General features: G+C 38.6%; 1 protein-coding gene across 2 annotated transcripts; it reads left to right on the top strand.

Annotated features, from left to right (window-relative positions):
• Positions 1-4,104: 4,104 nt before the first annotated feature.
• On the top strand, positions 4,105-23,775 carry LOC309389678 (cytochrome P450 4B1-like). 2 transcript variants are annotated; one of them, XM_081948298.1, is made up of 13 exons: positions 4,105-5,147; positions 8,018-8,162; positions 12,514-12,558; positions 14,710-14,837; positions 15,310-15,434; positions 17,513-17,664; positions 18,064-18,170; positions 19,309-19,353; positions 19,853-20,043; positions 20,473-20,606; positions 21,650-21,714; positions 22,245-22,327; positions 23,023-23,775. In XM_081948298.1, exons 1-13 carry the CDS (start codon positions 4,989-4,991, stop codon positions 23,192-23,194), a joined length of 1,551 nt encoding a protein of 516 aa, XP_081804424.1. In that variant the 5' UTR covers positions 4,105-4,988; the 3' UTR covers positions 23,195-23,775. The 2 variants fall into 2 exon arrangements, with proteins under 2 accessions (XP_081804424.1, XP_081804425.1); XM_081948299.1 differs by lacking the exon at positions 19,309-19,353.
• The last annotated feature ends 756 nt before the right edge of the window (positions 23,776-24,531 follow it).

Genomic DNA, 24,531 nt, shown 5'->3' with positions numbered 1-24,531 from the left:
TATACTTGCGATGAAGTTAAAAAACACCATTGAAAACTGTTATTTCCCGTGATGTTTGTTTCAGACCATTCTTGGATATATTGAAAACATTTTTGGTAAAAATTCTGCACTTCTTTGATAAACTTTTCCGTTATGCCCAGATTTGATTCCTCTAAGTCTGACAATTTTCTTTTTATAATTAAAGGAAGAAATTTATCTTCAAATTGAGATTTATATTGAAGGATAAAGTCATTCAAAATAAGACTAACTTCTGTAGCTGAAATGTGTTCACCTTCAATCTTTTGAATCGTTTTGTGAAAAATAGATGAAAAATTGATTATGTACAAAATACATTAGTATCTCAGATATTTCATTATTGAAAAACGTTTCCAGGATTTTAGGACATTTGTCTAAACTTAAAAAATATGAACGGAGAGGCTCAAATAATTGTAGAACACGCTCTACAGCAGGTGTTAGAGCAAGCCATCTAACTTTTGAATATCCTAAAAGTTTTTTGTATTCAACATTCGCTTCTTCACAAAATTGTTTTAAAGTAGCCACACGAACGGTAAAACGACTAAAATACAAATAAATTGTAGTTATTATTACTTCTACATCAATTGGCATGGCAGATGACGCCTTGTTGATTGCATTTGACAAAATATGTGCATTACAACCTATTCCTAGTATTTTCATTTGGAGTAAATCTTGTAATTATACATACATATTATTCACCCCTTTGCGTCTTAACCCACCAACATTTGTACTTGTATTATCAGCTGTTAGTGCAACAACCTTGGATTTCAAATTGTTTTCATTTATTACTCTGTATAGATGGTTTGACAAAATTTCAACAGTTTCACCCTCAAAGGATTCTAAATTTAAAATTTTTACTTGAATCCCCTTGGTAACATTAAAATATCTTACTAGTATTGGATACAATTTGGTTTCATTATGATTTGATGCATCAGATAAAACCGTTACAAATGCTGCAATTTTCAAGTCTGCTGTAAGTATTTTATCACAGTAATTTTTAAATACTGATTTAATAATAGCCTTGCATTTTGTCCTGGCTCATGAAAATTTAGCATTGTGAAACTTTTTCAATAATGTAGTTGTACTATCCATACTACGAAAACTTTGATTGTGAATTATGGTATTGTTGCAATTATTAATCAGCCTGGTGCCTTGTGGAGACATACTTCGGTTTATACAAAAGACTGACACATAGACTTCAAAGAAACACATTTCTCTCTGGCTGTCCTTCAGCAGAAGGGAGTCCATTGTAGATAACATTTTGACATTCCTTTCCTGGCCGTAATGAAGGGGAGGTGTTCATCTCTATCTCTGGCTTGTAACTAAGTTTTATAATCACGTGTAGAGTGTTGCTATGTATGAAATCATAATTTTCCCTTTTGCTATTCCTTTGTTTGCCTTCTGTAACCACCCACTTTTGTAACCAATAAAAGGGACGTGTAAGTTTAGATTTACGCGCTTCCATCCCGAGAACACTGTGCGTGTACTCATCATTCGGCTGGTTTCATGGAAGGCCCTCCGGTGAATCTTACATGGTATGAAATGCAAATGTTCTCTCCATTGCAGCTAACTGTTTTTCATCTTCAGAATAATTTGAAGTTTTAAAAAAGCCTGTTACTTTACGACTAGAAGCTGATGCATCTAATGATTGCTTATGTTTGTTGATAGACAAGTGTTTCGTTATAGCTGCTCTGCCCCCAACTGCAATACAAAATTCTCCTCTGCAAATATTGCAGAAAACAATGGCATCTTTCTTTGATATGAGGAATGGAAATTCCTTTTTCAATTGATCGTTGAAATGCCATTTCCTATTTTTTGATTTTTCCATCCCTAAATGAAATTTAAAATTAAAAATAAAATATAAAGCTACACGAACGATGCAAGCACATTATGAATAAATAAAATTAATTATTACAACTGAAACTTTAATAACATAAGCGAATAAACTTCAATAAAATTAAAATTTGAATTGTTTTACACTTCTGTTGACAACAGGGTTGTATAAACTTATAAATAAAACTATACATATTTGGAAATTATTAAATAGATAATGAATTAATGAAACATGAATTGTACTTACCTCTGTATAATTGAATATTCACTGAGAAAGAAATAATTCCCGTGAGTAATTGCCGACGTGCCGTGAGTCTACTGCGCACGTATGTGCCGTGTCGTGTTTCGGTAAGAAGTAAATAAAGCCACTTGCACGCGGCGTTCTCTCTCAAGGTCTCCCATGCAGAGCGCATGCGTCTCATAATCGCGTCTTATACCGCACTATACTGAGCCTTGATGAATTTTCATGTTAAATACAAATACGTCACATAACGCATAACAGATTAATCTTCAAATACCGAAAAGGAGGACATGTAGGAGGACACTTTTTGAGGGAGGACAGAACTTACAAAATACAGACTGTCCTCCCTAAAGGAGGACAATTGGTCACCTTACAATAGAGAGGGTCCAGAGGTATTTCACAAGAAGAGTACTTAACTCATCTGCTCGCAATAAAATACTGTATGCTACCAGGCTTGAAATTTTAGGCCTGGACAACTGCAAACTCCGCCACCTATGTTCTGACCTAAGCATAGTAAACAAAATTATCTGCTATAACATCCTACCTGTAAACAACTATGGTACTTCAGCTTCAACCACAATAATACATGGGCAAACAATAGATACAAACTCAAAATAAATAGCTCCAAACTCTATTGCAGAAAATACGACTTCAACAATAAAGGGGCCAATGCCTGGAACACTCTACCTGATTCCGTTGTTAGTTCCTCAAACCCCCATATCTTTAACCTTAAACTGTCCACCATGGACCTCACACATTTCCTAAGAGGTCCGTAAAGGGGCATGCATAAGCGCACCAGTGTGCCTACTGTCCCTATCCTACTGTCCCCTTTGATATGTACTCATTTTATGTGTTCATGGCCATGTTATACTTATTTATATCCATCTATTTGTACCAATCTCATGCAAAAATACCCATGTCTATACCAAACCTGTTACTTTGTACATGTTGATGAATAAATAAATAAAAATAAATAAATATCATTAATTACTTAGGGTGGAAAAAAGATATGCTGACTAGAGTGGGAAGAAAAAAGTCAAACAGCATAGAGAAAATAGGTCCCGCCCAAAAGGGATTACAATTAGTTGCAAACTTCTGAATTCACCCAAACTCCCTCGCATCCTGGACATAAATTGTTTCAACTTCTAACTTCAAAACGACACTATAGGGCACTGCACAACAGAACAAGTAGACACAAGGACAGTTTTTTTCTCCAAATGCCATCACTCTGCGGAACAACTAATTTCCACAACAATGTCAATAATTTACTAAGAATGTATTACTATTTTTCTTCTCTTCCTTATTAGTATCTATTTCTCCATACTTATGACTATAACCATGTTGCTTGTATCTTTCAATTTATATTGTTTTTATTTGTTTCCTAGTACGATTTGATAGCTTATTAACCTTGACTACCACTAAGTGTTGTATCTTTATTCTTGATGAATGCATTTTATTCTTCTTATGTACAGTGAGAGCATATGCACCAAAGACAAATTCCTTTTGTGTCCAATCATACTTGGCCAATAAAGAATTCTATTCTATTCTATTCTCCCTGCAGTATCAGTTCCTGATTAACTATGAGGAAACTCTTTTGGAAATACAATAAATCCTAGTCCTAGCTTTACACAAAGATTTCAGTCATATTTTTAAAAAGCTTTTGGTTTAGGCATGTTCAATACTTTATAGCCATCCAGCAGCCTGTGGGGGAATGTAAAACAAAGTTGAGACAGTGAACAAAACTATACAGTTGAAGCCTTGCCCCTTTATAAGTATATGATGAGGCACATCCAAAGCTGACAAGGCTTTGATTGTGTGTCCATAACCACCATCTTAAACCTTAACCTTTAAACCTGTCACCTAGAGAACTCCTATGCCCAATACACATGTGCTTTTACAATAGCCAGAGTTCTGGAAGAGAGATTCAATGGCACATCTAGATAAATCATTCATGTCCATAACTTTTTGAGGAAATTGAGTCTATATAACACACATTCTTTATTGTTGCTCTTTTATTTGGTGTAAAAAAAATAATCATACTTATTTTGATTATCAGATACAACAAAATATTTCTTATTCTTCTAAGCTTAGCAGACATATTAGAGATAACCTCCAAGAGAGCAGGTAACTTTTGCTCTCTTGCTAAGGCTATTCATTGTCACACTTGTTTCTTGTTTGCCTGTCACTAGTGTTTAAATCTCATGTTCAAAACGGTTTCCCCACTGGTAGTTGTGATCAGACATAGACATATATATTCGCAAAGGAAACCATTACCTATTATTTGATAACCTCGATCCTAACCCATTTGCGTGGGAGATTGGGTGGAAGCATGAAACAGTGAAATGAGTGTATATAATCGATTGGTGAGTGAAACTTGCTGGCAGGCAAAAAGAAATTGGATAAACAAAAAGGGAACAAGAGCTGCTGTTTCATCATGGTGATTAATACATATTAACAAAACTTCAAAGTACTGTTTTATAGACTTGTTTAAGGACAGCCGTCACAGCCTTGAGAGACCAACGGGTGGGTGAAAGGATGCAGAAGTAAGTGACTTTACCGTGTTTGTTTGAAGACGGGTTCAATAGGACGTAAATTCTCCCTGCGGCTTCCCCTCTCCTCTACTTGCTATTGCTAATTGCTGCACGGAAGATGCGCCCTGAGCTTTTCTTTCGTAAGCCTGTTAGGGGCCGAAACTTGCCTCTCCCCACCACATTCCAGCTCCGCTGACTCTCGAGGAAGCAGCTTCGGATGCCCTTTCTCTCCTTTGCCAACTCTCCAACGAGGCAATAGTCAACAACGAGCATCGCTCCTCGTAGCTTTCTCTCCTTGGGAAAAGCCATTTTGTCTCTCGGACTGGCAGCCCTTCCTCCCGAGCCTGCGTTACCTCCTTCACTTTGCGATGGATCTTTCGCGGATTTGGCACCTGGTTGCTGTGTTTTGCTTGACCTACGTGCTGATCAAAATCATCCGGCTACATCGCCGAAGACAGGCGCTGCTGAAAGCTTTGGACAGTTTTGCCGGTCCCCCTCCCCATTGGTTTTACGGTCATCTCATTGAGGTAAGGGCTGAGTGGAAGGATGGGAGGGTTTGTTCCCTTTTGTGTGTGCGCGCGCGCGTAAGTGTGAGAAAGGGGCGCGGGGGGGGGGGAGAGAAACATTTGTAGTACTTCTATCTTATTACAGGTGGGTCCTCAGCTTCCCTGGCGGATTAAGGCTCACTGGTGCTCTAAGCACTGGCAAATCTTGGTGTCCCTGTTCTTTGTGCATATTGTTCATTGGGTTGTTTTTCTTTGTCAACTTTATGGAGCCCCCTTTGGGCCTGGTGGTCTAAGCATGTGCTTAGTCTGCTTAATGGTTAATAAACCGTTCAAAGTTGCAACGGCACTGGAAAAAGTGATTTACGACTGTTTTCACACTTTGTTAAGCATCCCCATGGTCACATGATCAAAATTTGGACACTTGACAATGGACTCATATTTATTGCAGTGTCCTGGGGTCACGTGATCACCTTTTGCAACCTTCTTATAAGCAAAATCAATGGGGAAGCCAGGTTCAATTAACAATTGCATTATTAGTTTAACAACTGCAGTGATTCACTTAACTGTGGCAAGAAAGCTTGTAACACTGGGCAAATTCACTTAACAAATGTTTCATTTAACCACAGAAATGTTGGGCTCAATTACGGTCGTAAGTGAAGGAGTACCTGCATAAGCAGGAGCACGTCAGAGTTTCTTGACCAATTCAAGTGGAGGACTAGGGATGTCTTAGGGGCGGAAGTTTAGGTATTATAAATCTCATCTTGTTCATATTGTCTAACAAGAACATGATTTATTAAACTTCTGTGCTTTTTCTTCCTAGTGTCACTGATGGCATGGGTTTTGCAGTACTTAAATTAATGAGAAAGGCAACTGGAAAAGTAAGGGTGGCTATTGATTAGAGCTAACACAAAAGTTGCATAAAGATTGTGCAAAGATAAAACTCTCACAGCCTATAATTAACCCACAGTCATGGCTCCGAACAGGTCATGGCAGGCAGTGCCCAACTGTCAGATAAGAAAGGAAACATTCCCAAGCACTCTTGATGGGCCAGTTGAAGGTGAGCAGTTGCTGAGCAGGCATCCTCAGCTATGTCTCCATGATGCCTGTAGATTGTCCTATAGGAAAGTATATGTAGAAGGAAATTCTACCTGCAAATCAGGACAACAAAAGACATGTACAGGCAGCCTCTGTAGGGTGTTGGGGTGAGATGGAGGTGATATTTTGAGATCATGTCCTTAAAAACAGTTAGTAATGCCAGGGAAGGTAGGACTTGAATCCTTTCTCATTATCTATGGCTACATAGATTTATGTGCATATTAAGAATTCTAGAGAGGGAGGTGTAGTAAGCAGGAAGTGCTCCATATTGTTAATGTTATTGTTTTCCTTCTTAATATAATTTATGGTTCATGTTCCTTGTGCAGTTGCACAATATGCAACCAAGGTTTGCATGGCTATATTGCCTGGTTGACAGAACTTTGAGTTAATGTTATATGCAAGTTAGAAGTTCATCATACAAATCAGTTTTGAATCATAATACTCCCTGAATGACGTTGTGTCCATTAACAGCTACCTACCGGTAACATCTTTCCTGCACTTACTTTGCAATCAAGAAATGGAGAAAATTCATTTGTGTGGTCCCTAAGAGTTGATACCAGCTTCATGATGTATAATAATCAAAACCTTCAATTATAATTCATAAGAGAAATATTCATCCAGTGCACAAAGCCAAAAGGAAGCAAACCTCATTATGCCAAATGTGTCAACTTTGGCAGAATCAGGGAAGCAAGAACAGCAACACAGATTTCACTAAGATATTTTGATGGGTTAAATATGGAATCTTGGAAAATGTAACAGAAATTCCTCAGCCTCATTTATAGGGAGTTCATTAAGGCAGAATCTCTTTGAGTGATCTTAAACGACTTCTGCCATATTTCTGTACACTTGGGCTAAAGGCATGTTTATACTTGTTTATGTCTGCCCTCATTTCTTTTCAAGCCTCCGTACAACTATTCATAGAAAGTAAGTAGCACAGCGCAGCTTCCCATCATAGGGTAGATGATAATAAAATCTGTTTTTCTGCTCCTAGGGTTTCTGGCCTCTTAGTTTCCAAATAAAAAATTAAAATGGGTTTCCTATATTCCCTTGTATTCCATTTGTGGCCAGCAAAACCTGAAGTACAGGCATGAGAAATTGCTATCAGTATATCTGTAATCTGAAACTTTCTTCATATTTTGATCAGGAGAAAAAGGTTGAGTACCTCCTCTCTGGCTGCATTTGCACATTGCACCGAACCTTAACGTTATGTACTTTGGTTTTGGGCTAATCTGATTTGCAGACCCAGTTTGTATATTTGTTCAGCCAATTGCACAGAGCTCCAGATATTTTCAGAATGCAGCAAGATTTTTCAAATGTCAGCTTTGCTTCAGATCCTGTATTACACTGGATTGACGTATAGTAATATCTGACATTCTCAGCGAAAAAGTGGTCTACAAAAGCAGAAACTAAGTTTCCAAGATTCAGGAGACCCTAAAAGGCTTAGTTGAGGTCCGTCTCTTCCAGAAGTTGCTACTGAATGCTAATGTTTAATGTGATCGAAAGAGAAATTATGTAACACAGAGTACAACAACAACAACAACAACAACTGTATTTTGTTCATTTCACGTTTCATTAATTAAATTAAATGTAAATAATATTTTCTTTTATTCGGCTTCAAAGATTTTTTCTCCTGGCTCCTACACCTGCTTTTAGGGGAGGGGCTCCTGGTATGCTACTTAAAGGCCAAGGTAAGCCTTTGGCCTGAAAAAATAAGTCTAAAACACCAAATATCTCATTACAATATTTTACCAAATATAATCGTTTCTTGTTTTTTCCTTTATCTTGCACCAATGCAGCTTTCACCTCTTTCTGCAGTTTACAGAAAAGTAGAGAAATTCAGTTGTCTGTATCCATTTGCCTTTCCTCTGTGGTTTGGCAGGTTCTTTGCATGTTTGAATATCACAAATCCTGATTATGCAAAACCAATACTTGCTCGAACGGGTAAGAAACACAGCAATCATAATTAATTAGTTGTTATAATTTTTTAATACTTCATTGCAGATGTACATTAACTGATCAGTAACTGGGAAAGTATATTCCAAAACAAATTGTACTAGGAAACAAATAAAAACAATATAAATTGAAAGATACAAGCAACATGGCTATAGTCATAAGTATGGAGAGATAGATAGTAGTAAGGAAGAGAAGAATAATAGTAATACATTCTTAGTAAATTATTGACATTGTTGTGGGAATTAGTTGTTAAGCAGAGTGATGGCATTTGGAGAAAAAAACTGTCCTTGTGTCTAGTTGTTCTGTTGTGCAGTGCCCTATAGTGTCGTTTTGAAGGTAGAAGTTGAAACAATTTACGTCCAGGATGCGAGGGGTCTGTAGATATTTTCACAGCCCTCTTTTTGACTCCTGCAGTATACAGGTCCTCAATGGAAGGCAGCTTGGTAGCCATTGTTTTTCCTGCAGTTCTAATTATCTGTTGAAGTCTGTGTTTGTCTTGTTTGGTTGCAGAGCCAAACCAGACAATTATAGAGGTGCAGACGACAGATTCAATAATTCCTCTGTAGAACTGAATCAGCAGCTCTTTGGGCAGTTTTGGCTTTCTGGGTTGGCGCAGAAAGAACATTCTTTGTTGTGCTTTTTTGATGACATTTTTGATACAGGAAAAGAAGGATAGACTGCAGGCTGGCCTTCCTTTCTTTCAGGCTACTGAGTAAGCAAAGAAGTCAAAGTAATGGCAGTTCCTCCAACCTATATATTTTCTTGGATGAAAAGACTGAACTGATATGTACCAGCTGCTGACCACACATGCGAGTGTGGTCATTTCTTATTTTATTTGCTGGATTACCATGTGCTACAGCAGGTTATGAGACAGAAATGTAAAATGGTTGTGATCTATATAATTCTGTCTCACTGAACAGACTGTTCTAACAGTCTACTAATTTTCACAGCTTGCTGTTGTTCTTTTTTACAGTGGATTTAGACCTGGCACTTGGTCTAACTTCACATTGCCAGATTTTTTCTATAGAATGTAACTGAAGAACCCTTGAAGGAAGATTGAGTGTGGCCTATCTGTTTCTGAAAAAGTATTCTGGGTGGTAGTAACTTATACCTTGATCACCCCTTGCTTGGACTATTGTAACATGTTCTGGACTGGATGTTTTTTGGAGTTATGTTGCATCTGGTACATAATGTGTCCCTTTGTGGAGAGGGAGCGGCCTATAAATTGAATTAATAAATAAATAAAATAAATAAAAAATAAATAATGTTCAAGGCAGGACACTCTAAATCTAGACAAATTGTAATGTTTATGTATTTTGACATGCTTCTAGCATTTGAAATGCTGGTTATCATGTATAAAACTTACTAAAACATAGCAAAGCATAGCAATAAATCATACCAGAGCAATATCAGCAGTGACGTGCGGTGAGCTTTATGGCTGATGAGGCTGGTGACATCATCAGCGTGAGCCGCGGTCCCTTCATGTTGACTCAGGAGTCAGGAAGGAGGGGAATTCCCTGCGGGATCGCGTCCTCCCACATACATCCCAGCGGCCAATTCGCTCTCACAGGGAGGGGCTTCTCCTGGTGCCTTCCGCTAGGCAATGCCAGCGGGCGACGCCAAGGAGTAGGGCCTTCTCTGTGATGGGCCCAACCCTCTGGAATGACCTCCCCCCTGACATTAGAACCACCACTGACTTCCGCTCCTTCCGGCAGAAACTAAAGACTCACCTGTTCCGACTGGCTGGCCTGGCATAATTTCAACGCCTATCTCCTGGCATTTATATTTTTACTGGTTTTTAAGGGGATTATTCTGTAGACTTAATTTTATTGGGTATTGGGATTTTAATGTCTGTTTATTTTAATTATTTATTAGCAATACAGTCCTGCACATCTTTTATCCTCCTCTTATCCATCTATTTTATATTTGTATATATATATATTGTTCATTTAGTAATTTTAATTGTTTTAATTTTGTTCTTTGACATGGACTGTACACCGCCCCGAGTCCCTTTCGGGAGAGGGGGCGGTCTATAAGCGCTAATAAATTGAAATTGAATTGACCGCGGAGTGTGCTCCGCGGGACCGTGGCTGACGCTGCGCGATCCCTCCTCCGCGATCCCTCCAGCCTCCCTCCTGTGCACGTCCCATTCCCCGCCTTCCTAAGTCAACATGAAGGGGGCCACGGAGCGTGCTCCGCGGGACCGCGGCTCACGCTGCGCAATCTCTCATCCGTGATCCCTCCAGCCTCCGTCCTGTGCATGTCCCCATTCCCCGCCTTCCTAAGTCAACATGAAGGGGATGAAGGGGACCACGGAGCGTGCTCTGCGGGACCGTGGCTCACACTGCGCGATCCCTCCCCCACGATCCCTCCAGCCTCCCTCCTGCGCACGTCCCATTCCCCGCCTTCCTAAGTCAACATGAAGGGGACCACGGAGCGTGCTCCGCAGTCCCCTTCATGTTGACTTAGGAAGGTGGGGAATGGGACGTGCGTAGGAGGGAGGCTGAGGCTAGAGGAACCTCCTGCACACGTGGTCCCATTCCCTTCCTTCCTGACTCCTGAGTCAACATGAAGGGGACCATGGAGCGTTCCCATTCCCGACCACGTGTGCAGAAGGCTCCTCAGCGCCTTTTCCCTTTTTAAAAAATTTTCATGGTGAGAGCGGTGCGGCTCTCCCTCCCCTGCCTCCCCTGACCGCACGTCCCTGATATTAGGCACTGCCCTACCAAGACTGTATCTTTGTGCCAGGTCCAAGGGCTTGCTGGGAGTTTCCTTTATAGGGATAGGGATAAGACAGGACAGGACATTTCACCAAGTGTGATTAGACACAAAAGGAATTTGTTTCTAGTGCAGAAGTTGTCAGTGTCCATGCAGAGCAGCAAAATAATAAAAATAAAAATAATATCAATAGGAAGGGGTAGTAGAGAAGATGAGAGTGATAATAATAATAATAATACTACAGCCATACAACATGGGTGAACATACTTAGACATAAGACAATGCTATGAGGAGTAGATGTTCAGCACAATTATGGCACAAGGAAAAAACTGTCCCTGTGTCTAGTTGTTTTGGCACGTAATGCCTGAAGGGAGAATTTGAAACAGTTAATGTCCAGGATGTAAGAGGTCTACAATTATTTTCTCAGATCTCCTTCTGACCCACCCAATATACAGGTCTTCTATGTAAGGCAGGATGGTTACATATTTTTTTTCTTCAGTCCTAATTATGCATTGGAGTCTGTTTGTCCTGTTTAGTTGCTTTACCAAACCAGAAAGTTATCAAAATACAGATGGCAGACTCAATAATTCCTCTGTAAAACTATATGAAGAGCTCTTGGGGCAGTCTGAACTTTCTAAGTTGACACAGGAAAAACATTCTTTGTTGTGCCTTTTTGATGATAGTTCTAACATTAAGTGTCCATTTCAAATCTTGGAAAATTATAGAACTTGAAGAATTCTACTGCTGATACTGTGCTGTTGAAGTTACTCAATAATTTGGGAATATGGGTTCCTGTTGCCCATGCAATTTAAGTAATAATTCCCAAAGTTTTATCAGCTGGAACAGGGACGTGCGGGCAGGGGAGGCAGAGCCTCCCCGCTCTCATCATGAATTTTTTTTTAAAAAAAGGGAAAAGGGAAAAGGCACTGAGGAGCCTTCTGCACACGTGGTCGGGAATGGGAGCGCTCCGTGGTCCCCTTCATGTTGACTCAGGAGTCAGGAAGGAGGGGAATGGGACCATGTGTGCAGGAGGGAGGCTGACGTGGTCCCATTCCCCTCCTTCCTGAGTCAACATGAAGGGGACCGCGGCTCACGCTGATGACGTCACCAGCCTCACCAGCCTTAAACCTCACCGCATGTCACTGAGCTGGAATATAGCTGAGTAAAGTAGGGAAAATAATTTATATGGCGGAAAACAAAGTCCAAGTTCTTCTCAAGTAGAGGAGTAGTTTGTGCAGTAGTTGTTTCAGTTATTTTTTTTTAACACCACAAGAGAACACAAGCATTATTTCATATTGTCTAGAAAGGAATGGAGTATGTTCTGAGAAACAGTTATCTTAATCTGAGGAACACCCTGAAAATTATTGGGGGGAAGAAGGGAGTCATTCTGTTATCTGTTAGCATTAAAAATGCAAAGTAAGGATATCTATATATTATGCCCATATTTTAATTTATAATATTATTTATGAGTTCTTTATCCATAAACATAACCACAAATTATCTAGTTATTATTTCCTTAAGTTAATAGATATTTTTTCACAGTGATTTATGTATTTTTCTCTAATCACAGCCTAGTGTAATTAATTAATCTATAATTTACTTCTTTTTTCTCTTCTTTTAGAACCAAAAGATAGTTTTAGTTATCGGCACATAGTCCCATGGATTGGTATGTATATTCCAGTTCTCCATGATGAAGAACAATTGATGAGTTAGCACAGATAAAATTGTTTATAATTTTTTTAAAGACTCCCCCTTAGGAGCTCTACATTGACAAACTTTTGTCATAAATATTTTATAACTAAAGACAATATTTACCTTTATTTTGTTTGCTTATTTTAATTTCTGCTTGCTTCCACTTCTCTGGAAATGTGTTTGATTATATACAATAATCAAACAGACAAAATATGTTATGATAAGAGAACTGAGTCTATATGCTATTTAATATAATGATTTCTGAAAAATATACTTGCAACTATTAAGTATTCTCCAATAATAAAATTCCAAATATTTTGTATATGTATGTATTTCAGTATTACTATTGTATTATTGCCCTATCACTTCCTCATGATTTACAAAGGAGTTGAATAGGGTCATGAGATGTCTAGAGAGTTATTGAAAGTAGAGGTGTAAGTAAATAAATAAACAATTTACATTAGAAATTGAGATTCTCATAGAAGCACTGATTTTAGCAAGACTTTCATTTGTGAGTAAAGAAAAAAAGACCCCTCTGGGTTGGTAGGTTTTTTTCAATTGGTTTTCTGGCAATGATTTGCAGTGCCATCTAAAGGAAGTTAAAAATCATCAGGTTGTTGGACAGAGAATTGCATACATATTCAGAAAGGGCAATGTTTGCACTGCAATATTCCAGTCTGCCCATTGTACCATTTCAGACACATACATCCTTGCAGGTGCCACAGATTGGCTGAGTGAGCCTTCAGATTTATTTATCCTGCTAACTTATGCATAATGCATTCGTCTACTGACTACTGAAATCCTGGAATTAAAATCAATTAAAATACTGTTTTCTTTGAGAAAGCATAAAAAGCGTCTCATGTAGATGTTGAAGGAGGAGAAATCTTCAGAGGTCAGTGTCTTGCCAACACTGCTGTGCCACCCCCTGGCATCTGGTTCCGGGATTTGGAGTCTCCTAGCATAAAGAGACATTGATCATGGGAAGAACATCCAATGGTTTGATTCTTAATCTCTGTTTTACCTGCCTACTCCTCTTCTTACTAATCAGTATATTTAATGCTCACCAATGGGTCTCCATGATACTGATAATAATGCTTTTAAGTACTATCCTAAAGCTGATTTTTCCAAAAGGCAGAAGAAGCTGAAACTGAAGAAGCTTCTTGGGTGAGAAGTAAAATGTTTTCAAAGAAAAAATCCAAGAAACTCCAGTTGCGTTTTGAAAACAGCACCTTTGGGACAACTATGACCTGGATGATTGAGAAATCTCAAATGACATTTTAAGTACTGGTTTTTGCAAAAGAATTTCTTTCCAAAAGAACTTTGCCTTTCATGATCCTCAGTCTCTCTTGATGAATCAGTCTGCAAAGACAACATGGAGGAAAGCTACATCTACATGGCTGTGTGGCTGAGCCATTAGGGCACAATTTTGCATTTCAAGTTTTAATTATTATGCTGTACAATATTTCTGATACAATGCAATGAAAGTAGACAAGCAGATATAGTGATCATAGAATGTATACATTAGGAGACAAATAGGCCATCTAATCCAACTCTCTGCTCATTGTTGGAGTCCATTAAACCACACCTGACAAATACTTGTTTGAAAATGTCCCATGAAGAAACAGGCAAAGGAGAAAACATTTCTAAGGCAAAAAATAAATCTGAAGAAAATGCTTATCAAGAATGATTAGGTTAACAAATCAGCTACCAAATAAAGTAGAAATGTAAACATGAGTCACAGAAAGGGATACAATAAGAACTTTTGATCCCCACATTACATAATGTATCTTGGTTTACAATTATAGTAAATGTTCTTACTATAGACTCAGTTGTAATGACGTTTGAAATCTGTTTACTTTTATTTCTTTGTATGCACATCAGGTGCATAAAGCATCACTTACCTGGTTCAAAATTAGTGAAATAGTTATGGAAACTTTTATGGAAATGAAGTTTCATTGTTGCTGTAAACTATAGGAGATTACCTAGATGTAACAAGATTTTGTACAGAACTGTTAATTTTTTATTAATTTCTTTTTTATTATAAGTAGTGTAAGGTGCCAGATGTATATAATATGCCTTCCTCCACCTCTTTTCTTATTTGATTGGAAGTGTCTGTTTCCTTTAGGGAAAGGTTTATTGGTCCTGCATGGACCCAAATGGGCACAACATCGAAAATTGCTAACTCCAGGTTTCCACTTTAGTATACTAAAGCCATATGTGCCCCTGATTGCAGACTCTACAAAAGTGATGCTGGTAAGTGTTAATAATTGATTTATTAAAAGTTTTTCTATGGATAGTTTACTGGCAGCAGAAATGGTGTGTGCATATATGTGTGTGTGTGTTTGGCTGCAGAATTCTGGGGGTTAAAGTCTCCCACCTTAAAGTTGCCAAGGTTGAGAAGCGTTGCATTAGAATCAGAAATGAAAAGTAATCAATACGCCAGAAAAATAATTACTTGAGAAAATAGAGAGGTCATTCTCCTATACATTAGAGTAGAAAGATTTATAGAATATATTGTGCAATAATTTAGTTTTGCTTGTTTTAAGGCAAGGGGGTCAAACTCAATCACGTCATGTGACGTATTGCGATGTTTTTTTGCCTTTGCAGAGCTGGGGATGGGAGTGCCTGTACATGATGCATCTGTGGGCCGCCAGTTTGACACCCCTGTTTTAAGGGGTCCAACATAACATAACAGCAATATTTCATTTTCCTTCTGTTGATTTAGGATAAATGGGAACAACTGATCATGCAGGAGAAATCAGTGGAACTCTTTGAACATGTGAGCTTGATGACACTTGATAGCCTCATGAAATGTGCCTTCAGTTCTAACAGCAACTGTCAAATGTACAAGTTGGTATTGCTTTTCTTTTAACTCCTTAAAATCTCCTTTCTTTGGTTAGTAGCATATTTAGTAATGACTTAATGGGATCCAGGGATCCATTATAAAACATAGCGTCCTTGTATTCTGTAACGACTTATCCCCCCACGTATACAGAATCATAACGTACACATTTCGTGACTGTCCTCTTTATTTAATATGCATCAGTTGCTCTTCTTTTGGAATCAAATAAAAATTACATTTAAGTCCCCGAAAAGAACCATTTTTTGTCTCATTGTTTGTATACATTATACATCATTTCAATGCATTAAGTAATCATGGTTTAGAGAGTTAGTTTGGTATAGTGGTTAAGGCATCAGGCTTCAAACCAGGAGATTGAGTTCTAGTCTAGTGCCTTCAGAACAAATTCAGTTTGGATGATCTTGGGCCACTCATTACTTCTTAACCAGTGGTGGGTTCTGGAACCTTTTTCCAACTGGTATGGTTGGAATGGGACCGGTGGCATCCACATGGATGCGTGCAGCACATGCATGCATCTTACCACTTCTGCGAGCCTCTGCGACGCTCCAGCTGCTCAGCAAAGCGTCACGCAGGTGCTGTACGCGCCGTGCATATGCCCGGAAGCACCAAAGACTTAAAAGACCAGTAAGGAGCTCAGGTGGGTGGGTGGGCCCTCCGGAGCACCGTATCGGAACGGTATCCTGTGTTCCAGGCAGGCTCCGGTATACCCGTACCGGGGCATACCACCTGCAACCCACCACTGCTCTTAACCCTAGGAAGTAGGCAATGGTAAACCATCTCAAAAAAATATTTCCTAGAAAGTCTTGTCCAGTCAGTCACCTGGAGTCCACACTGACTTAAAGACACATTTACACATAACGAAATGTTTTGCAACCAGGGACTGATTCCCTATACTTTTTGGTGAGGCTGAAAGGGGGCAAAATAATAACGCATTGCTAGTGGTCAAAGTTCTTTTCCAACACTTGTCTATTGCAGTGAGGGTTTTTTTAAAAGAATGACATGATTGTTACGTTACAGTTAAGCACACTAAGAAACTTAACAACTCCTTGTGTCTTTTCTATTCCACCCCCATTTTCAGAAATCAATAGAAAATTATGCTTTCAAGGCTCAGTGATTTTCTGTCAGATTTTGGCCATGGACTTCAAACCAGGAGTTGACATTTATTTGGAGCCTGTGGTGCAGAGTAATCACCCCCTGATTTTGGTGGGCTGGGTGGCAATAAAAGGCCCAGGGAATTTATACTGTATTAGTTAATGAATAGTCAGAATTGTTTTTAAATAACATTCCTGAAGTAGATGTACCTTGTCAGAGGTGAGGGGGCACAGGGGTAAAGTTCAGACGCCATTAAGTGGGATTTAGTTTCAGCTACACAGAAGTCGGTACCAAGATGTTAGTCCTAATAAATGAATGGGTTTTTTTTTTAACTTTGTCTCGGGGCTCGTAAATTAATTAGGCCAACTCTTGGAAACTTCACAATGAAATAAATTTAATGCTTTATGATGTAATTTTGTGTAACATCAGAAGTAAGCTTCACTGAGTTGTTTCAATACATGCAGGCTTCAACTTACAACAGTTCATTGAAGTCTGCATGTATTGAAACAACCTGCATGTATTGAAACAGCCTGCATGTTTGACATTACAGCAGCACTGAAAAAAGTCACTGATGACTGTTTTTCACATTTACGGCCATTGCAGCTTCCCCACTGTCGAGTGATGAAAATTCAGAATTTGGGACTTGGCAACTGGTTTATGACGGTTGCGGTGTTCTGGGGTGCTGGGATCACCTTTTGTGACTTTCAAAGCAAAGTCAATGGGGAAGCCAGATTCACTTAACAAACTTGTTACTAATTTAATACCTGCAGTGATTCACTTTACAACTGTGGCAAGAAATGTCATAAAATGGGGCAAAATTCACTTAAACATGTCTCGCTTAGCAATATAAATTTTAGTCTCTATTGTGGTCGTAAGTCAAGGACTACCTTTAGTATTGTTTGAAGACTATAAAGCAGTGACAGTATTCATATTTACAATCCTGAATTTATCCTTTGATTTTCCTGCTGTCCTTTAGGGAAAACTCTTATGTTCAAGCTGTCTTTGAGCTTTGCTTCTTGATATATGAAAGGATGCACCATATTATAGGTTTCAGTGATTTTCTATATTGGTTCAGTTCTCATGGATTTCGGTTTCGGAAAGCCTGCCAAGTTGCTCACCTTCATACAGGTATTTTTTCCCAATGTTTTGTTTTTGGTTTTGGGTGTTCTGGACCCAAAGGAAGGTAAAAAGAAAACAAAATGAACAAAAACCCCAAGCAAATCTTAAACAACCATTTAAGAAGAAATCATGCAGAGTGCAACCCATCATTTTAAGTGCTTCTTTGCAATTTATATTTCATTTGTATGCTGTTGTTCCAGTGTGTGCATTTTTTCAAATTTTGCAATGCACTTCAGGGAAGGCTAAGGAAACCACTCAATTGGTGTGCTATTACAACAAGAAAAATAGCTAATTAAAAAGCTCAACATAACCTACAGTTTGGCATTTTCTTACTGTTTAAAGAATTAACACGAACAAGCTTAAAAATTGGAATTGGTGAGCTATTAACATCAAATGTTCCCAATGCAGAGAAAGTAATCAAGGAAAGAAAGGAATCTTTGAAGGCTGAGGAAGAACTTCAAAAGATCCAGGCAAAGAGGCACTTGGATTTTCTTGATATTCTTCTCTGTGCCAAAGTAAGTATTTACAACAAGGAAAACATTGGCCAGCTAATTATACTAGTTGTGACCATGATTTCTAAATGATTTTACTATCAGTAGACTTTATATAATCAAATAAGAACCTTGCAATTCTAATTCACGCTATGAAGTTTTGAAACTCTCAAAGATAACTCACATGGATATACTCTGTTTTCCTGAAAATAAGAGCTCCTTTGATAAAAAGCCCAATCGGTCTTTTGCGCACATGCGCTAAAATAAGCCCTCCCCCAAAAATAAGCCCTCCCTGAAAATATTGTAACACAGCAGCAGCCATGCTTGCCGCCTCCTGTGCCTCAAAAATAATAAGACCTCCCCGAAAATAAGGCCAAGTATTTATTTCGGGGGTCAAAAAAAATAAGACCCTGTCTTATTTTCGGGGAAACACAGTAGATATTTTCGTATTGTTCCAACTGCATAGTATAACCAAAAATTTCAGCCCAATTTATATTCTTTCACTTCTTCTTCCATTTCAAATTTCAACTGAAGTTCATACATCTCAGCAATATATGCAGCTCTTTTATGTATAATTCCATTTTAAACTTTGTTTTACCTTCTATTTTTTAAAATCTACCAATTGCCTGCACTCTTTAATGATAAACAAAAAAAAAAAACATTCCCATAAAGGGGCAGTTTGTCAATTTTAATTCCAATTTATTCAAAAGCACTTTCACACAAAAAACTTTCCACTTTGTTGTCTTGAAACTTTCTTATATCTGCTTAAACTTTATTATTTGAAATTGTTATTAGCTTATCAGAATATAAAATAGAAAGAAAATGAAAATCATGGAAAACTAATGAATGAAAAAGGGAAAAGAAAAAAAATTGTGGGGTAAAGGGAAAAAGAAAAAAAAGTTGACTTCTGACTCTCTTTAACACATTGGAGTACATTACTGCCTCAACTTTTTACTTTTACACAATAATATATACTATTAGCCATTTCTATAAAAACAAACCTATATAATCAGAAAAAAACAAAATCAAAGTTTCATTTTTTTTCATCAGGACCACAAAATCCAGAAGCTATTTCCAAATGGAAACAAAATTAGATATGTCATTTTCTTTGAGTGAAACTTTGAGAGTAACCATCTCTACTTTTTTTCTTTCTTTGCTGTAGGAAATTATATATATATTTCTCTTTCTACCTATTACTCTTTATAAGGTATCATTTTATTTATATTTTAGAACATAATTGATTTATAATATGAACAGTTTTCCATAGGTCATTTTCAAATATGTCTCTAAAAATGTGCTTGACTTTAGCTATCTTCTTAGCTCCCTCCAGTGGTCAAACAATCCCCCCCCCTATCCGATTAGAATTCATAAAAATCAGGGAATTTCAGCCACCCACAACAAAGTATTTCTGCAGTCTACTCATGAGGAACAGCTGTCTGGAGTGCAAGTGGGTTATCTCATGTTCTCTCCTTTACCTGGAAAGACAGCACTGGCTTGTATTTGCCATATGGCCACTAATCTCTACCTCAATGTCATGCCTGTTCCATCAGGGACATCTAGTCTGCCCTTGCTCCTTAACTGGAAGACTGGATCACAAAATACACTTAAGCCAAAAATGAAACAAAATATATTTATTCCTTAGAGTCTTGTATGAAAAAATGAATTCCTTGATAAAGTCTTATCACTAGAATTTTCTCAATCTTTAGGATGAAAATGGCATGGGATTATCTGATGAAGAGGTACGTGCTGAAGTGGACACTTTCATGTTTGAAGGTCATGACACCACAGCTAGTGGGATCTCTTGGCTTTTGTATTGCCTTGCACAAAATCCAGAGCATCAGGAAAGATGTAGAGAGGAGATAAAATCCATTCTGGGAGATCGTGACACAATTGAGTGGTAAGTATTTTACTGGAGAGATTTCCTATAGGCATCAGTATTCAGTGGGTAGATGTGGGATATCTGTGAGTGATATTGTAAGTATTGGGTGGTTATAGAGCAGTGTTTCTCAACCTTGGCCACTTGAAGATGTCCGGACTTCAACTCCCAGAATTCCCCAGCCAGCTGGGGAATTCTGGGAGTTGAAGTCCGGACATCTTCAAGTGGCCAAGGTTGAGAAACATTGTTATAGAGGTTAAAAGCATGCCCATTGATTGCATTTTGTTAGGTCTTGGTTCTGCTGCTGTGATTATGTTCTTATTACTGAAGACATTGAATCTCAGCACTAGCATGACAACTACCAATACAGAGTATCCTTAGGGTTGGCTTTAAATAACTTATCTGATTCGTAATTAACCTATTGATGTACTTTGTTTCAACATATTCCAGGGATGATCTTAATAAGATGACTTACTGCACCTTATGCATTAAAGAGAGTCTCCGCCTTTATTCCCCGGTACCTGGAATATCCCGAGAATTAACCAAACCTGTTACATTTTTTGATGGGAAAACTTTACCTGAAGGTTCAAATCATTTTATTCTACTCTCATAGCCATAGATCTTTTTTTAGAGTTGCACACTTCAATGTCAGAATTCCTGAGCCAACATGACTGGAGGAGGAATTCGGGGAGTTAAAGTCTACAAGTCTTAAAGCTGTCAAGTTTGAACACCCCTGGGATTTTTTTTCTAAAGGGTTAGGGGTGCAAGGGTCTTGTAACTTGACAGCTTTAAGACTTGCATGCTTCAAATGCCAGAGTTTCTGAGCCAACATTTTGGTTGCTAAGCAAGAGCATTGTGAGTTTCACCACATTTTACAAGTTGGCTATGCCCACCCAGTCACATGACTGCCAAGCCACTCTCACTCGGTCACATGGCTGGCAAGCCACTCCCGCCCGGTCACATGGTCAGCAAGCCACTCCCACCCGGTCACATGACTGGCAAGCCACTCCCACAAAGCAGGCCATACCTACAGAAGAGGTTCTAAAAAAATTTGAAACCCACCACTGCTCTAAACTACCTTGTTTCTAATTTGGTTGTTTATTATTTAGCTAGGAATCTCTATTTCAGTTCTATAATACTCAGGCTAGCTTACTAACAAAACTTAAAACGAATCAAAACAACATGTACACAGTTGAGCCTACCAGTCCCTTTCCTTCCACTGTCTAAAGGCCCAATAATGTATCCAGCAAGGGGGGTTGGGGGGTTGGGTAGACGTTAGGACAGATTGAAGTATCTTTATCTGCTAGGAAAGGAGTTTGGAATAATAGTCCCAGAAGACCTGGCAGAAAATTCATGTTAGTTTTGTTGAGCAGCCTTACTAGAAAGATAGTACAGCTGAAGGCACTGAAAGCTTCCAAAATACCCAAATCAATTAATAGAAATGCTAGTTTTGGTTCAGAAACGTCAGGAAATGTCAAGTTCCTACTATTTGTGTACCGTATTGCAGTCATAGGCACAGTCTCAATTTCCATCAGTGAATGGACACAAAAGTCCATCAGAGCTTTTCTTGTCATCTCATTGCATGCAATCCAATATGACTCCTTTTCCCATATTGATTGTTTCACAGGTACCTGGGTTGTGATAAGCATTCACCTAATCCATAAGAACCCCAGTATATGGCCTAATCCAGAGGTACAGTATTCGGTGACATTGCAATTATTTTTTCCAAAAGAGAGCCACATCCTTTGGGTTGACTAGAACAAAGTAGAGAGTTGTCACAGTTGTCACTTCTAAATGGCATTTAAGATTAATACAAAACATAATCTATAAAAATAATGCAAAAGTTTCATTTTGCAAAACATTTAGTATTAACACAGCAACTCAAAAAAAAATCCCCCCCCCCCAGATTAGGGGCAATAGTAGATTTCATGTTAGGGTCCCTGTTTCAGTCGGTAGCATTTCTAGATACAGACTGGGAAAATCTCTTGCTTGAAAGCTGAAAGAATAATTGTACAGTAGACTGACCTGAACTAGTTGATCTGCTGGTCTGGCTCAGTTTAAGACAGCTTTGTAACGTGTTCAAAGACCAGCTAAAGTGATTCTAATTTTCTCTTTTTATGGCACTTGATAGAAATTGATGTTCTCTAATAACCTGGTCAATTAAAATGACTTGATATTTCTTTTGTAACCACCTATTGAAACAACCCCTTTCTTGTTTTTAGGTGTTTGACCCGCTGAGATTTTCTCCTGAGAACTTATCCAGCAGAAATTCCCATGCTTTTATTCCGTTCGCTGCAGGGCCAAGGTGAGCACATTAACTTGATCCAGAATGTCTTTATATGTGTCTTGCCAAAACTGAGCTAAACGCAATGAAGCCAACATTGTGATCCTTAGGAGCAGATTTCTTTGGTAGGTGAATCAGCTAGTGCTGAGACAAGCATTCTTTCAGTAGAATTTTTGGTTCTAAAGACCTGCTTTTAATATTTATTACTAAAGCAGAAAAAGAAAAGTGGGTATAAAAAGAGTATATAAAGGTGGGTATATTTAGAGGCCTCTCTAGATGGTAGCAGGAAGTGTCTTCTTTTTAGAATTATTGTTTTCATTGCCTTTGCTGACAGAAGACTTGGTGGTAGAAAAAGTAATACTCTTTGCAGGGTATTCCATTCTCCTTTTTATTATTGGCAATACTTTCTCAGAATATCAATCCAAAGGGTTTCTAGGTCTTTAAAAAATGGGGAAGGTAACCTATAAGTTATCTATAGTAGACCACAGCATCTTCCCAGAAGCATCTTAGAATGTTGCTATCATTCCTAGTAGTATATTTCAAAGAACAGTCTGGGCAAGATAAATTAACTATCAGAGAATTTGGGGAGTTGAAGAGTCCAAGGGCAACCATAAAATACTAGTTTAGCGAACTGCGATCTAAAGAGAAGGTTAAGAATTTAGGAATTAATTTCCAGATAGATGCACCTTTGATAACAAGCTTTGTTGTCCTTTCAGAAACTGCATTGGACAACAGTTTGCGATGAATGAGATGAAAGTGGTTCTTGCTATGACTTTGCTTCGATTTGAATTGTCACTTGATCTGTCAAAGCCTCCGCCTGTTCCAGTGCCTCTGATTGTCTTGCGTTCTGACACAGGAATTCATGTTTGCTTGAAGAAACTGGAGTGAACCTATAATTAACAGAGGAAATAATTCATGTGGGGAGCACGGAAGGGCTTCTGTATAATTTTCTCATCCAGCCAGGTGCCCTTTACATGGTTTGAGATTATAATTCCAAGAATACTTCTGTTGCTCTTCAAAAAATTAATAATGATTTTCATCATGGTGGCTGGGAATTAAAATAATAATATCTCTGGGGGTTGCTAATTTATTGAAAATGTGAAAGGGAATGTATATAATAGAATGATATTTGCAATAATTACCAGGAACCAGATTTTATCCCAATGAAAGATTGAATGGCCAAGAGATTCTGGCTTCTTCTACTATTAATTCATTCTTAGATTAACTACAACACTAACAAAAGTTTCACCCAGTAATTAAGTCACTATTTTTTAAATTAGTATTTGCATATGAGTTAATTCCCTTTCCCTTTCTTAGTAGATCTCCTTGTCCACAAAATGAATGGAAATGTCAGTAGTCTTGAAATTGGTATTTCTTTCCTATTTTCTTCCTAATATATTTATTCTATTTTTTCTTAATCAGTATCACTTCTTTATTGACTTACATATGTAAAATGATCACCTGGATGAACATGACCAAGGATGCTGTGTTTTTCCAAAACTCTAGGTGTAGTTGTTTCACATCTTCTTTTTTAAATGCCATGAGTAAACTGTTTGGGAAGATAAAAGATTAACACTTGAGTGGCCTTGCAGCATCCAACTGTAAGCCTTTTGTTATAGCCATATTAATAGCACTTAGACTTATATACTGCTTCACAGTGCTTTACAGCCCTCTCTAAGCAGTTTATAGAATCAGCATATTGCCCCCAACAGTCTGGGTCCTCATTTTACTGACCTTGGAAAGATGGAAAGCTGAGTCAACCTTCAGCCTGGTGAGATTCGAACTGCCAAATTGCAGGCACCTGGCAGTCAGCAGAAGTAGCCTGCAGTACTGCACTCTAACCACTGTGCCATCACAGCTCTTACAGTCTATAGCTATAGACCAGCGATGGCGAACCATTTTTGGCTCGCGTGCCACAAGTGGGGGGAGCGCAGGGGGGTCATGTGTGGGCATGCCGCACCCATAATGCAACACGCGATACCCCCAGTGCGCATGCGTGCACAACGCGCGACGCCCCCCATTTTTACATGCTTTTTTCGCCCTCTCCAGGCTCCAGAGGCTTTATAGGAGCCTGGGGAGGATGAAAAGAGCCTCCCCCGCCCCCAGGAGGCCCTCCGGAGGCTTCAGGGACCGTCCCGGAAGTGACTTCCGGGTTGCTCGGAGGGTCGTTTTAAGCGCTCCGAAGGCATCCGAAGGCATCAGGGAAGCCTCCGGATGGTCCCTGA

The sequence above is a fragment of the Natrix helvetica genome (assembly GCF_964273705.1).
Source record: "Natrix helvetica genome assembly, chromosome: 3".
NCBI classification, from domain to species: domain Eukaryota; kingdom Metazoa; phylum Chordata; class Lepidosauria; order Squamata; family Natricidae; genus Natrix; species Natrix helvetica.
This window is presented reverse-complemented; position numbering and strand designations above follow the sequence as displayed.